Raw genomic sequence first — 16,137 nt, 5'->3', positions numbered from 1 at the left:
CAGATTCTAGTGATATAAATGACAATATGTCAAAATTGGACGAGTTTTCTTAATAAAATCAGCAATAACTGAAGTACTAAAACTAATGGAGAAAGACGTTATGAATAAAAAATATTCCTAATGCATCAATAAATCATGATCCACAGTTATTTCATGTTTATCTGTCACCAGTTTCTAGTGATATAGCATAAATAACAATATGTCAAAATTGGACGAGTTTTCTTAATAAAATCAACAATAACTGAAGTACTAAAACTGATGGAGAAAGACGTTATGAATAAAAAATATTCCTAATGCATCAAGAAATAATGATCCACACTTATTTCATATTTATCTATCACCAGTTTCTAGTGATATAGCATAACTTACAATATGTCAAAATTGAACAATTTTTTTTAGTAAAATCAGTGATAACCTAAGTACTAAAACTGATGGAGAAAGATGTTATGAGTAAAAAATATTCCTAATGCATCAAGAAATAATGATCCACACTTATTTCATATTTATCTATCACCAGTTTCTAGTGATATAGCATAAATGACAATATGTCAAAATTGGACGATTTTTCTTAATAAAATCAACAATAACTGAAGTACTAAAACTGATGGAGAAAGACGTTATGAATAAAAAATATTCCTAATGCATCAATAAATCATGATCCACAGTTATTTCATGTTTATCTGTCACCAGTTTTTAGTGATATAGCATAAATGACAATATGTCAAAATTGGACGATTTTTCTTAATAAAATCAACAATAACTGAAGTACTAGAACTGATGGAGAAAGATGTTATGAGTAAAAAATATTCCTAATGCATCAAGAAATAATGATCCACACTTATTTCATATTTATCTATCACCAGCTTCTAGTGATATAGCATAATTTACAATATGTCAAAATTGAACAATTTTTTTTAGTAAAATCAATGATAACCTAAGTACTAAAACTGATGGAGAAAGATGTTATGAATAAAAAATATTCCTAATGCATCAATAAATCATGATCCACAGTTATTTCATGTTTATCTGTCACCAGTTTCTAGTGATATAGCATAAATGACAATATGTCAAAATTGGACGATTTTTCTTAATAAAATCAACGATAACTGAAGTACTAAAACTGATGGAGAAAGACGTTATGAATAAAAAATATTGCTAATGCATCAATAAGTTACAATCTGCACTTATTTCATATTTATCTATCACCAGTTTCTAGTGATATAGAATAAATGACAATGTGTCAAAATTGGACGATTTTTCTTAAGAAAATTAACAATAACGGAAGTACTAAAACTGATGAAGAAAGACGTTATGAATATAAAATATTCGTAATGCATCAATAAATCATAATCCACACTTATTTCATATTTATCTATCACCAATTTCTAGTAATATAGGATAAATTACAAAATGTCAAAATTGGACGAATTTTGTTAATAAAATCAACTACAACCTAAGTACTAAAACTGATGGAGAAAGACGTTATGAATATAAAATATTCGTAATGCATCAATAAATTATAATCCAGACTTATTTTACATTTATCTATAACCAGTTTCTAGAGATATAGTATATATCCCCAAAATGTCAAAATTGGACGATTTTTTTAATAAAATCACTTGTAATCTAATTACTAAAACTGATAGACAAAGACATTATGAATAAAAAATGTTTCTTATGCATCAATAAATCATACTCCAGACATATTTCATATTTATCTATCACCAGTTTCTAGTGATATAGCATAAATTTCAAAATGTCATAACTGGACGATTTTTCTTAATAAAATTAACTATAACGTAGTAACTAAAAGTGATGGAGAAAGACATTATGAATAAAAAATATTCCTAATGTATCCATAAATCATAATGCAGACTTATTTCATATTTATCTATCACCAGTTTCTAGTGATATAGCATAAATCACAAAATGTCAAAATTGGACAATTTTTCTTAATAAAACCAACTACAACCTAAGTACTAAAACTGATGGAGAAAAATGTTATGAATAAAAACTATTCCTAATGCATCAATAAAATATAATCCGCACTTATTTCATGTTTATCTGTCACCAGTTTCTAGTGACATAGCATAAATGACAATATGTCAAAATTGGACGATTTTTTTTAATAAAATCAACTATAGCGTAAGTACTAAAACTGATGGAAAAGGACATTCCTTCTTTAGGATAGCTAATTCGTCACGAAAACTTAAAATTTGGACAACTCAACCTCAAACGTTCCTTTATAACCTCAAAAAGATCATTGTTTAAATCCTAACCGTTTCGGAGAAAATAGTTTTTTTCTTTGACGATTGATACACAAACTTAACTCTTATCTACCAAAACAGTTCATAGAAAGACTATAATCCTACATCACAGATAGATTCTTTCGAATATAGGCGCACAAAATGAGAAGTACCATAGAAATCAGTGTTGAGCCCATACTCTTTGTTATATATGAAATGAATGAAAGTTTTTACTTGGTTTTACGTAAATATATAAAAAAGGAAATGAAATACTTATTTTAATACAATGTTATCTCAAAAAAAAAAAAGAAAAAATTAAAATAATTTTAGTTACAAAATGTGATTTCAAAATCCTCAAGATTAAAATCGTTCCCATTCCGAGATAAATTTTAAGAACTCGTCATCAAGATGTTTTTCTATAAATAGAAAAAACTAAACCTGTGGATTTCGAAATCATCTTTTCGCCGTTATTAAGTTTAACCTTCAAAACCGAATATTAACTGTTGTTTGAACTAACTTATAACGACCGTTGAGAGTCGGGGAATCCGAAACAACTTGGTCAAAACTGTTCAAGTTTAAACCTTCCATGAAGGAATTTATGCAATTTAGGTGATGATTAATTGGTAAAGTCAATGTAAACTCAGAATTCTCATCATTGAAAATCGAATCAAATTATGGCCGAGTTAATATGTGCTAAAAGTTGGAAACGTGATTTATAAGTTTCGTTGCGAATTAAAACGGATCCCTTCAATAAGTTTGCTTGGAATTGTTTGTTTTGTTAGTTGATAAAATGTAATTGCGATCGGGGATTTGAAGAAAGATGTGATCTAGGAAATACTAAAAGTTGCAATTTTCATTCTCGACGATGCATTTTCTATTGTGTGCCGTATTGAAACGTCGCCGCGAACCAAACAATAATGGACAATGCGAGATTTCTAATTTTAGCCAGCCGGCGACATCGATGAAAAGTGGATTTCTGATCCATTAACTGGGTCGTCGGAAACCAGTCACCATAACCGCATGTAATACTTCTCTTCTATTAATCCCCTCTCTGTAGAAATTTCTTGTATACAAGGTATTTCCTTCTTTAAGATATTCACCATCTCATAAACTCACTTATAAATTAATTCAATTAAAAAAAAATTATTATATCAAAATAATTACAGACAAAAGAGGAGAATATACTATAAAATTTCTAGAATTTACTTACGCTAACAGGATTATGAACTACTATTTCCTGTGGTTACGCAGGTCGCTTTTTTCCTTTACGTTAGGTACCTCTGGGAAATATGTTATCGGCTTGAATTTACCTGCAGGAACGGGTTTAGCTGCTAATGATGAACTAAGCCATTATAAATGCATAACAGTGCTTGGGAGTTGAAATGTAATAATTTAAGCGTTTGTCCCTTTAATTATCCTTTGAGTCTAACGTTGGTAATCAGTAACTAAGTTTACCACCTTAAAAAGAATTATAATTTACAGAGCAAATAAAAATATACAATAATACAAAATAAAATCTACGGTAGGCAATGTTATGGAAAAATACTTTACAGAGTGATGCTGGGATTAAATTCGTTAGCTTTACTGTGGAAAGATTATTTTAGCTAAATTTGGAGTGATGTTACGGTCATTCATGATGTAAACTCAAAATGTTTTCATGGAGAGAAGTGGCATACCAAAAAAACTTGTCAGAATGACAAGAGCTACGCTACAGAATACTAAGGCAAGAGTTTCTGCGAATCGACGCTGTGGCAGAGAGTTCATATTAGTATAAGACAGTGGTGTCCACTAATTTTTGATCAAGATCGACTTTTTATATAAATGTCTTGCCAAGATCGACTGAAGGGTTTAAAGTAACCCTCCTTTTTTTTTGCTCTGACGCCCAGATATAGATATTTCAGATTCATGATTTTCTTGGCGATCGACGTTATGGCCACTACTGATTTAGAGCTTATAAAATAAAAAATGGTAATAATTAAGTTCAATCTTTTTATGGATCTAGTCTTTATGGTCCAGTACTAAGGTTTTATGTATAAAAAATATTTCTCCATCGATTTTAGTTTATGAGTTATGATTGAGTTAATTTTCGAAAATCAACAATTTTGATGTTTAATCGATTTAGAGCTTATAAAGAAAGAATGGTAATAATTGGGTTCAATCTTTTTATGGATCTAGTCTTTATGGTCCATTACTAAGGTTTTATGTATAAAAAATATTTCCCCATCGCCTTTAGTTTATGAGTTATGATTGAGTTAATTTTCGAAAATCAACAATTTTGATGTTTAATCGATTTTGAGCTTATAAATAACAAATGATAATAATTGGGTTCAATCTTTTTATGGATCTAGTCTTTATGGTCTATTACTAAGGTTTTATGTATAAAAAATATTTCTCCATCGATTTTAGTTTTTGAGTTATGATTGAGTTAATTTTCGAAAATTAACAATTTTGATGTTTAATCGATTTAGAGCTTATAAATAAAAAATGGTAATAATTGGGTTCAATCTTGTTATGGATCTTGTCTTTATAGCCCATTACCAAGGTTTTATGTATAAAAAATATTTCCCCATCGCTTTTATTTTATGAGTTATGATTGAGTTAATTTTCGAAAATCAACAATTTTGATGTTTAATCGATTTTGAGCTTATAAATAAAAAATGGTAATAATTGGGTTCAATCTTTTTATGGATCTAGTCTTTATAGTCTATTACTAAGGTTTTATGTATAAAAAATATTTCCCCATCGCTTTTATTTTATGAGTTATGATTGAGTTAATTTTCGAAAATCAACAATTTTGATGTTTAATCGATTTTGAGCTTATAAATAAAAAATGGTGATAATTGGGTTCAATCTTTTTATGGATCTAATCTTTATAGTCTATTACTAAGGTTTTATGTATAAAAAATATTTCCCCATCGCTTTTATTTTATGAGTTATGATTGAGTTAATTTTCGAAAATCAACAATTTTGATGTTTAATCGATTTTGAGCTTATAAATAAAAAATGGTGATAATTGGGTTCAATCTTTTTATGGATCTAGTCTCTATAGTCTATTACTAAGGTTTTATGTATAAAAAATATTTCCCCATCGCTTTTATTTTATGAGTTATGATTGAGTTAATTTTCGAAAATCAACAATTTTGATGTTTAATCGATTTAGAGCTTATAAATAAAAAATGGTAATAATTGGGTTCAATCTTGTTATGGATCTAGTCTTTATGGTCCATTATTAAGGTTTTATGTATAAAAAGTATTTCCCCATCGCTTTTAGTTTTTGAGTTATGATTGAGTTAATTTTCGAAAATCAACAATTTTGATGTTTAATCGATTTAGAGCTTATAAATAAAAAATGGTAATAATTGGGTTCAATCTTGTTATGGATCTAGTCTTTGTGGTCCATTACTAAGGTTTTATGTACAAAAAATATTTCCCCATCGCCTTTAGTTTATGAGTTATGATTGAGTTAATTTTCGAAAATCAACAATTTTGATGTTTAATCGATTTTGAGCTTATAAATAAAAAATGGTAATAATTGGGTTCAATCTTTTTATGGATCTAGTCTTTATGGTCTATTACTAAGGTTTTATGTATAAAAAATATTTCTCCATCGATTTTAGTTTTTGAGTTATGATTGAGTTAATTTTCGAAAATCAACAATTTTGACGTTTAATCAATTTACCAAAAACCACTAATTTTTGATCAAAGTCGATTCTTTATATATGTAAATGTCTTGCCAAGATCGACTGAAAGGTTTAACCTTACTTTTTCCCTTACTTTCTGGCTCTGAGGCCCAGATATAGATATTTCAGATTCATGATTTTCTTGACGATCGACCAGTTGATCGCGATCGACGTTATGGACACCACTGGTATAAGACAAGATGACGCCCTATCAGCCATATTATTCAACCTGGCACTAACAAACATCGTGGATAGTGGGATAATTATCTACAAGTCCAAGATGATCCTTGCTTATGCGGATGACATCGTCATTATTGCCAGGAACGAAAACCAACTCAAGGAAACTTACAACGAACTGCAAAAGAAGGCCAAATAGGTTTAAACGTAGAAAAAACAAGATACTGATATGAGGACGAAATAGATTATCTAATTTGACGTTTATTGAAAGTCAGCTTAAAATAAAAACAATTATTTTCTCCGAAACGGTTAAAATTTAAACAATAGAACTTTTATAACCTCATAATAGAGGTTGATTTTTAACAAATCTTAAGTCTTAAGAGACATTCGGCTAAACGAAAATGTTTCTATTTCTATGTTTTAGTTAGATGAAGAAAAAATCAAGTTTTCTACTTAGTGGTGTATTTAATATTGCGCTATCTCTAAAAACAACGAAGATATACCGCTTTGTAAAGTAGATGGAAAAGAAAAACAAGGATAAATAAAACTTTTTTGTTTTTAAAATAATATTTTAAAAAATGATAAAGAACTTTATTGAAACACGATTTATAATAAACACGTTTCAATTAAAATTCACAACCTAAGAAAGTAGGTTTCATTTTAAAAGTTTGACATTGAAAAATTATGAATTAACACACGGTGAGTGTTGAGAAAACGATTAATTACACGTGTTGGGAACGTATTGAAAACATGCTTTTGAAAGTCAAGGTAATTTTTTCTTTGTTCATAATTTTATAAATTCTTTGTTTTAAATCATATTAATAGATTCGTTTCTATTCGGAATCGATTCGCTTCACTTTAAAAGGATCGCGTGTGATGTTTTTAAAAGTTCTTATTAATTTTTTGTTCGAAACGAAAGTTTCGCTCTCGGAATCACTACAAGAATGTGCAATCATATATTTATTTATTGCATTTTTCTTTTTACAACTTAATCGGTTTGAAAGTGAAAGGAAAGTTGGTTAAAAAAAAGTATTCGTCTTATTAATGAAATAACATTTTCAGAAACTAACACAATCATTCGTTGCATAATAATCATTCAAAGTTGCTTCGTTTTGCGTCCGGTTTTGTTAATAGAGTACATTTCGTGCGTCAGTAGCACAAAATCTCGTATATTTAGCAGAGATAATATATATTTAATCACGGCACGTTTCGCACCAACGTGACAAGGAGTCTTCCAAGGTAATAATGTGACTTCGCCACGAGATTTTGCCACCGGATTCACATACCCATAAATAATCTTTCCGCTTCTTTCACCACTTTCTTTAACGTAGGCGGATAAATCTCTTTAAGTATTTCGAGTCAATTTTAATGAAATTTTTTACAAATAAATTGTTTGAAACGAACTTAATACTTCCTCATTGTACGGAGCTTATTGTTTCGAAAGCTACCGGATCCATTGTTTTCGGGGTCCTTTATCATATAGCTAGGATCTACCGAGAACGGATTTCATTTAATAAAACGAAAAGGGAAGAGAAGTAAAATCGGAAATTAACACGTCACATATAATCAATGTCGAAATTTAATTTTCGTTCGTAAAACGTGAACCTCTCTCATCTTTTAACCTATTTCCCTTTTTACGTCAAGTAGTCATCCTTGAAACAACTTATCAAGGGTCCTTTAGAGTTAGAAAGTTCGAACTTTAAGAGAACCTTCGGATAAAATTTACTGAGACCTAAAGATTTATCATAAATCAAGTTAATATTCTCGCATCTATCTATAGATCTCTGCATCTAGCTTTGCGTTACTTTGAGCCTCCTGGCAGTGATCACCGTTAATGTTAAAATTTCAGAGCCGTATGTTATAAACGGAAGCACGCATTGATGAAAGCCTTTCTTTTCAAATATACAGGAATATCGCTCATGAAGATATCTCTAACTTTCCTATAGGCTACCCATTCGAGTGTGATCCTTAAAATTTGGCACAATCTAACTTCAAACCTTCCTTTATAACCTCAAAAAGTTTCATCGATTAAATCCTAACCGTTTTGGAGAAAACAATTTTTTTTATCTTAACCCAACTTTCAATAAACGTCAAATTAGATAGGTGATTTTTAAACGTTTATATATCATGAATTATTTGTCGCGGAATCTTGAAAAATGGTACAACCCTACCTCAAACGTTCCTTTATAACCTCAAAAAGTTTCATTGTTTTGATCCTAACCGTTTCGGAGAAAATGATTTTTTCCTTAACCTCACTGGACTGTGTGACATGTGACATACATAAAATGTCAAAACCGCTTAAACAAAGTCAACAGCTTTCTGTAATATTACTAACGACATGTACGCCATCTACTAAGGATTTCTATCAAGATGACAAAGAGAAAATATCGGTATTATGATGTGATAATAAGAGATAGAGAATGGCCTATCATTTTCCCGGTGAGCTAACTCTCTGCCTTACTCTGTGCATCAGATGAAATTTTGGCGATTCTGATTCTAAATGAGTGTGATTGTGGATAAAACGTTGTATTGCATGCGTGTTTTAGATTTTATTCAATTAAGAAAATTAAAATTAAATACTTAATACTTACACAATTAATACTTCGAACTATTAATGAAACATCAAAAAATGTCACTTTAAGACGCATAGGAGATAGCGCCATCTGCCGCAAAAAGCCTTAAAATATACGTTTGTAACTATCTTCTCATCATGTCAAATATTTTAACGTAATTTAGAACCACGATAAACACGAATTACTTTCTTTATAACGTAAAATGTAAAACGAGTGACTAAAACGAGCTTCTATGACGCAAATTTCTTTTTAGTTTTAAATCAAAAACTGAGTAAGTTAAATAATTTTTTTTAATGAAACGTCAAAAAAAATGTCATTTGAAAAAGTGAGGTTAGGTTGTGTTGGAAAAGTGTGAATTCTTAACATCATTTTCGAGTATTAACACGGCCGTTTTCGAAGACATCGGCCGCCCCCACCCATCGCGGGCGCTAAAACATTGAAAATCTTGATCCAACTCAAGGAAAATGATTTTTTTTCTTAACCTCACTTCTAACAAATGTCAAATTAAATTTTAATTTCTTGGGCTTCAGGCTAAACCCGATACTTTCTAGTTCTAGTGCTAGTTCTAGTTTTACATTAACACTACCACTAGAACTAACACAAGACCTAGAACTAGAAGCATTCGGGTTTAGCCGTGCGTCTCTTAAAACAGAAACATTTCCAAGCAAAACTTTTCCTTTACAAAACTACTCAATGCCTGTATTATTAAGCTATATTACATTTTATGTGTGACAGTGCAAGTGCATAGTAGTTTCGTAACTATGGTTACTGCTTTCATATACTTTTATATAAAATTCCCGGTAGTCCTTATTGACTTATCGACTTACAAAAGGTGTGTGCAAGAATCGATGTGGAGAAATCAAAATTTATGACAAATCTTCTTTCCAGCATATCTAAGTATATATGATACGAATTTGTTAATATATGAACAAAAAAATTGATTTGGTTAATTACTTGATGGTTGTTTTAAAAAGATTTCTTCTTTTAAAAAAAACTTACAGGTGCGCCCGAATTATCCGGAGAAAGCGGGTCAAAGAAACAAAAATTCGATTTCCCCAAAGTAAAAATTTACAAAAAAAGAATACAAAACGTCGTTGAAGTTGAATTAGAATTAAACGTTCATTTGCGACTCCTATTGTTTTCCGATAATAAATCTTAAAATAATGGAGATCATTTTTCCACATAAATTCCGATAGCATTGACGTCGTTTATTAGTTATTACAACGTTCCACTCAATGGTATATTATGGTATATATTCACATATTTCGTTATGAACTTTGATATTATACCATATCTATTCTATCCCGAAGCGATATTTCGAAACTAAGTGTAATTAAATACGAATTTTTAAGCACTTAACTTGAAAGGTGCGTTTAACATTTTTATGTAAGGTCGTTTAGTTTATCTTTAAAATTACTGCTTATTTGATAACATATTTTAGATACTAATTGTTTAATCTAATAATTGTAAATTGATTTTATTTTAATTTCAAACGGTTTATTTCTAACAGAACATTATGGAAATGTCTCAAATTAATTGGATTTAAGCGGGAATTTTCTTTGTTTGATTCAAATAAGAAAATCGATCGGAATTTAAAAGCGTTACAGTTATTTAATTTCACCTATACAATCAGAAACGACAGTCTTTTACATTTACAACCGACGACTATTAGATGGCGTTAAGGAATTTCAAATATTTCAATACCAAAGACATTTATTTGATTAAGCTTAAATTTGAGACAAAATTACTAAAAGATAGACATGCATAAATATCGATAGATATGTAAAAAGTTGTTGCATAATTAGAAAATGAAGTATCTACTTCTTTTAGCTACTCTTATCGGCTGTTACTAACAGCAAACTTAGAAATTATTTCTATTTACGTGTTTCAGTATCGCAGGATGTCAACTTAAAACAAAAATATATGGATGAATTCGGAAAATTAAATGATGAGTCCTTTACCAATAGAACCTGCTAGACTTCTATTAGCAATATATAGGCTTTAATTGGCAATACCTAATCTTTTGCCAGCATTATTAAGTATCTTGTCTTCAGTAAGCAGATCTTTATTTGCAACATGCAACATTACACTTCTGCTAGCACTATTTAGTCTTCTATTATAAGTACCTGGTCTTCTGCCAACATATCAGGATTTGTGGTCTTCTATTAGCAGTATCTAACTTTCTGCCAGCGGTATCTAGAATTATATTAGCAGTAAGTAGTCCATTTTAAGTGGTATCTAGCCCTTTGCCAACAATATCTGGTCTTCTATTAGCAGTAACTGGTCTCTAATACGCAGTACCTAGGCTTTTGCATTAGCAGAAATCTTCTATCAACAGTATCTACCCGTCTATTAATACTATAGTCTTTTATTAGCAAATATATTATTCCAATGGCAGTATCTATAACAGTCTTCTATTGCAGAACCTTACCACATAATAGAATTCCAATTGCAACAACAACAAAAAAAAATGAACCTATTTTAACCCTAAATAAATCAAGGCGTTTTTCAAGTTTAATTCCCCATAAAAATTCAATACAAATTTCGTTGTAAACTACCTTTACGTGTTATAAACTCTTATATCAAACAAAAACGTAAATCTATTTAATTGAGCATTGTATTCAATTTATATCGGAGATATCAAAATGGATTTTTTCTGTTTTCGCTCATTACGAGAACAAAATTACAAAAACAACTTCTATTTCAATTTTAGATAAAGAAATCATTTTGTAAACCGGAAAATGTACAGTTGTACAGTTTAAGTACGGCTAAAACGAACGTAAGTAGAATGAAATGGTTCTTTTTATTCTCGGAAGGATGTTATCGCAATGGAATTTTAATGAAATACGTCACAATTTAGAAATTATTTTTTCAAAACTCGTTTTTTTAATTGGAATAATAACTTTAAAAACAACCAATTCAACCTTTTTTTTTTAATCGCGAGTCAATCACAATTATACAATTAATACGATTTAAATTGTTATCTTAATTATTATTATTGGTTATACGCGATTGTTTTATATCAAAATTGTTTTTTTTTAAATTGTTTTAAAAGACAGTAAAACCTTAAATTTTTCATTGCACTAAAGTTAGACCTAGAACTAGTAAGTTTCGGGTTTAGGCGTGCGTCTTCAGACGCGGCTAAGTAAGATTGAGGAAAAAAAATTATTTTCTCCGAAACTGTTGGAATTTAAGCAATGAAACTTTTTGAGGTTATAAAGGAAGGTTTGAGGTTGGGTTATGCCAAATTTTAAGATTTCATAGTGAATAGTTCGTTATATATCATTGTATAAAAATCACCTATTTCATGTGACGTTTATTGAAAGTTGGATTAAGATAAAAAAATTGTTTTTTCTGAATCGGTTAGGATTTAAGCAATGAAACTTTTTGAGGTTATAAAGGAAGGTTTGAGGTTGGGTTGTGCTAAATTTTAAGATTTCATAGTGAACAGTTCATTATATATCATTGTTTAAAAATCACCTCATTAATCTGACGTTTGCTAGACGTGAGGTTCAGGAAAAAAATTATTTTCTCCGAAACGGTTAGGATTTAAGCAATGAAATTTTTTGAGGTTATAAAAGAAGGTTTGAGGTTGGGTTGTACTAATTTTAAAATTTTGGCGATGAATAATTCATGATATATAAACGTTTAAAAATCAAATACTTAATTTGACGTTAATTGAAAGTTAGGTTAAGAAAAAAAAATTGCTTTCTTCGAAACGGTTAGGATTTAAGCAATGAAACTTTTTGAGGTTATAAAGGAAGGTTTGAGGTTGGGTTGTACCAAATTTTAAGTTTTCATAGTGAACAGTTCATTATACAGGGTGTATCAAATGTCTGGAATTTAGCCAATAATTCCGCCATTTGTGGTTTTAAAGAGAAATGTTTCAAATAAAAAATTCTTTATTAATTGTGGCGCATTTTTTGACTATACTTGCTTGTTTACACAGTTCTTTGTTTCGTTGCTATGGTAACCAATATTGTTATTTTAAATGGGATGCATATATTTTTTGCATACTTTTATAGAGGATAAGTCCCTGTATGCGATGAACATATCAAGTCATATAGTTGTATAAGAAAAAATCGAGAAAAAATGCGTTTTTTGAAAGTTTTAAATCAGCTAATTACAATCAAAGTAGGCGCCGAAATAACGCCATTGACGTATTCCAGACATATGACACACCCTGTACATCATTGTTTAAATATCACCTATTTCATATGACGTTTGTTAGAAGTGAGGTTAAGAAAAAAATAATTTTCTCCGAAACAGTTAGGATTTAAACAATGAAACTTTTTGAGGTTATAAAGGAAGGTATGAGGTTGGGTTGTACCAAATTTTAAGTTTTCATAGTGAACAGTTCATTATATATCATTGTTTAAAAATCACCTCATTAATATGACATTTGCTAGAAGTGAGGTTCAAGAAAAAAATTATTTTTTCTGAAACTGTTAGGATTTAAACAATGAAACTTTTTGAGGTTATAAAGGAGGGTTTGAGGTTGGGTTGTACCAAATTTTAAGTTTTCAGTGCGAGTAACTCATGATATATAAACGTTTAAAAATCACCTATCTCATTTGACGTTTATTGAAAGTTAGGTTAAGATAAAGAAATTGTTCTCTCCGAATCGGTTAGGATTTAAGCAATGAAACTTTTTGAGGTTATCAAGGAGGATTTGAGGTTGGGTTGTACCAAATTTTAAGTTTTCATAGTGAACAGTTCATTATATATCATTGTTTAAAAATCACCTCATTAATCTGACATTTGCTAGAAGTGAGGTTCAGGAAAAAAATTATTTTCTCCGAAACTGTTAGGATTTAAACAATGAAACTTTTTGAGGTTATAAAGGAGGATTTGAGGTTGGGTTGTACCAAATTTTAAGTTTTCATAGTGAACAGTTCATTATATATCATTGTTTAAAAATCACCTCATTAATCTGACATTTGCTAGAAGTGAGGTTCAGGAAAAAAAATATTTTCTCCGAAACTGTTAGGATTTAAACAATGAAACTTTTTGAGGTTATAAAGGAGGATTTGAGGTTGGGTTGTACCAAATTTTAAGTTTTCATAGTGAACAGTTCATTATATATCATTGTTTAAAAATCACCTCATTAATCTGACATTTGCTAGAAGTGAGGTTCAGGAAAAAAATTATTTTCTCCGAAACTGTTAGGATTTAAACAATGAAAGTTTTTGAGGTTATAAAGGAAGGTTTGAGGTTGGGTTGTACCAAATTTTAAGTTTTCATGGTGAACAGTTCATTATATAGGAATATTTAAAAACCACCTATTGAAATTGACGTCTATCGAAAGTCAAATTAAGGAAAAAATTAATTTCTCCAAAACTGTTAGGATTTAAGCAATAAAACTTTCTGAGGTTATAAAGGAATGTTGGAGCTTGATTTGTACTTAATTTTAAGATTTCAAGGTGAACGTACGTCTGAAGATGCACAGCTAAACCCGAATGGTTCTAGTTCTAGTTCTAGGTCTAGTGTTAGTTCTAGTTTTAATTGTTATTTAGCACTAGATTGTTGTACATATAGCTGGTCGAATTTGTGTGTATTAAAATTATTAATCCAAAGTGATTTTACAATAACATTAATAACTTACCTTTTCTGTTGAGTTAATTTGTAAAAACGTCGCGATACCGGCTCGAACACGATTCTTAACACCTCGCACCGTTCCTTTAGCGCTACGAATCGTTTTTGGGCCTTCAACGGCCCCCGAAAAATCCTTGTATCCCGCAAAATACTCATCGTCGGGATGATTTTTTTTCGTCTTCCCGATTTCTTCATCCGGATCAATAACGTTCTCGTTTAAGTGGAACTTGTAGTATTTATCGGTGTCGTAAATCATCATTTTTGAAAGTCGTCGATCTTCCTTTTCCAATTCTTTCCTCGATTGATACGAATTTTCGTCAACTTGAATTTTTTTCGTAATAATTAAATTATTGATTTCTTTTGTAACGATAGGTTTGTCTAATAATTTAGTGTTTTCTTCGTCCTCGTCGATGATATTTGGTGATTGAGATTGCGTGGTTATCTTCGACGACCTTTCCCGGATATCTTTAAGTAGTCCTTGAGGTAAATACGCGCTTGCTTGTTTCGAATCGGAACTGTTTAATGAATCGCAACTTATATTGCTATCGTTATCGCTATCTTCCTGTTGAAATAATCGTTTGTTTTGATTTGTTGTTGATTGAATCAAGGTTACGGTTACACCATTTGAGGATTTTTTCTTTGGTAACGGTGGTGGTGTTCCGTCCATGTCGCTGCAAGTACCCGAATCGAGGGTATCACTTGGCGAAATTTGCCCGCTGGACATTCCGTTAAAACCACTGCCGTAATAAAAAAACGTTGATTTATCCTGATGGATTTCTGATATCCCTGATGTGGCGATCATTTCTTCGTTATTAACGCTTATCCGAATACTACTGCTGCTACTAACTGTTGGGTCTTCGTTTAATATTGATTCTTCTGGATTAATATGGATTTTAACAACATGACGATTTAAGTTGAGGTCGGGTTGATGCGAGATGAACGCGGAATCTGAAGGAATACCATCAGCAGTACCAGTAACAACAACGGATCTTTCAGGTACCGTTGTTTCTTCTTCTGGTGGGGAACTTCGGCTACGGGTCTTTGGAGGCAGCGGCGGCGGCGGCGAGGAAACTGAAATTTGCTTCATTTTTCCACTCCGATAAGACCCCGCGTCTTATCTCACACTATAAGTTTTTTATCAATTTTTCGATTATGATAACGATACGAATTTTTTTTAAATTATTTAAAATTTTTTTATTACTAGCGTTTAACTGTTGTTAAACCGCGTTGTAGACCGGCTACGATACGACTGAAGGTGTGCCACTTGCGCCAACGTTGCAGTCTCCTCAAGAACGTGGCTGAGTGGCTTTCTCAATGACAACCGTCTTCGTACGTGCACACGTTGGAGGAACATCGCGAGGCGTCGCCAATGAGTCTCTCACACACTCTCTCTTCTTTTACTCACAACAACCAAACGACCTCTACACGGACGTCTAACGTTTTAACATTCTTCTTATTGATTAACTAAAATTTTGAAATAAAATAAATATGTAAATTGACAGAAAAAAAATTTTTGATAATAAATTTTTTCGTTAACCTCAATTTTAACAAGTGATTTCAAATACTTGTGCAAAACGAACTGTTTGATTTGAAAACTTAAAATTAAGTACAAATCAACCTCTAACATTCCTTTATAACCTCAGAAAGTTTCATTGCTTAAATCCTAACCGTTTAGGAGAAATTAATTTTTTTTACTTAACCTCACTTTGATAAACGTCAATTTTTGATTAGGTGATTTTTAAAATTTTATGTAAAGAGAACTGTTGAAGATGAAACCTGAAAATTTGGTACAAACTAACTTGAAACGTTCCTTTACCACCTCAGAAATCATAACCGTTTCGGAGAAAACAATTTTTTTGTCTTAAC

The 16,137-nt window shown here is 30.6% G+C and overlaps 1 protein-coding gene across 1 annotated transcript in view; it reads right to left on the bottom strand.

The window, feature by feature from the left end:
• LOC111425032 (glutaredoxin domain-containing cysteine-rich protein CG31559-like) overlaps positions 1 to 15,739 on the bottom strand; it is a 33,373-nt gene extending 17,634 nt beyond the window's left edge. The window contains exon 1 of the mRNA XM_023058783.2: positions 14,282 to 15,739. Coding sequence (XP_022914551.2) covers positions 14,282 to 15,358 — 1,077 coding nt within the window. The 5' untranslated portion in view covers positions 15,359 to 15,739. The remainder of the gene's footprint in view (positions 1 to 14,281) is intronic.
• Between the last annotated feature and the right edge of the window lie 398 nt (positions 15,740 to 16,137).

The sequence above is a fragment of the Onthophagus taurus genome, chromosome 11 (genome assembly GCF_036711975.1).
Source record: "Onthophagus taurus isolate NC chromosome 11, IU_Otau_3.0, whole genome shotgun sequence".
Taxonomy (NCBI): Eukaryota; Metazoa; Arthropoda; class Insecta; order Coleoptera; family Scarabaeidae; genus Onthophagus; species Onthophagus taurus.
This window is presented reverse-complemented; position numbering and strand designations above follow the sequence as displayed.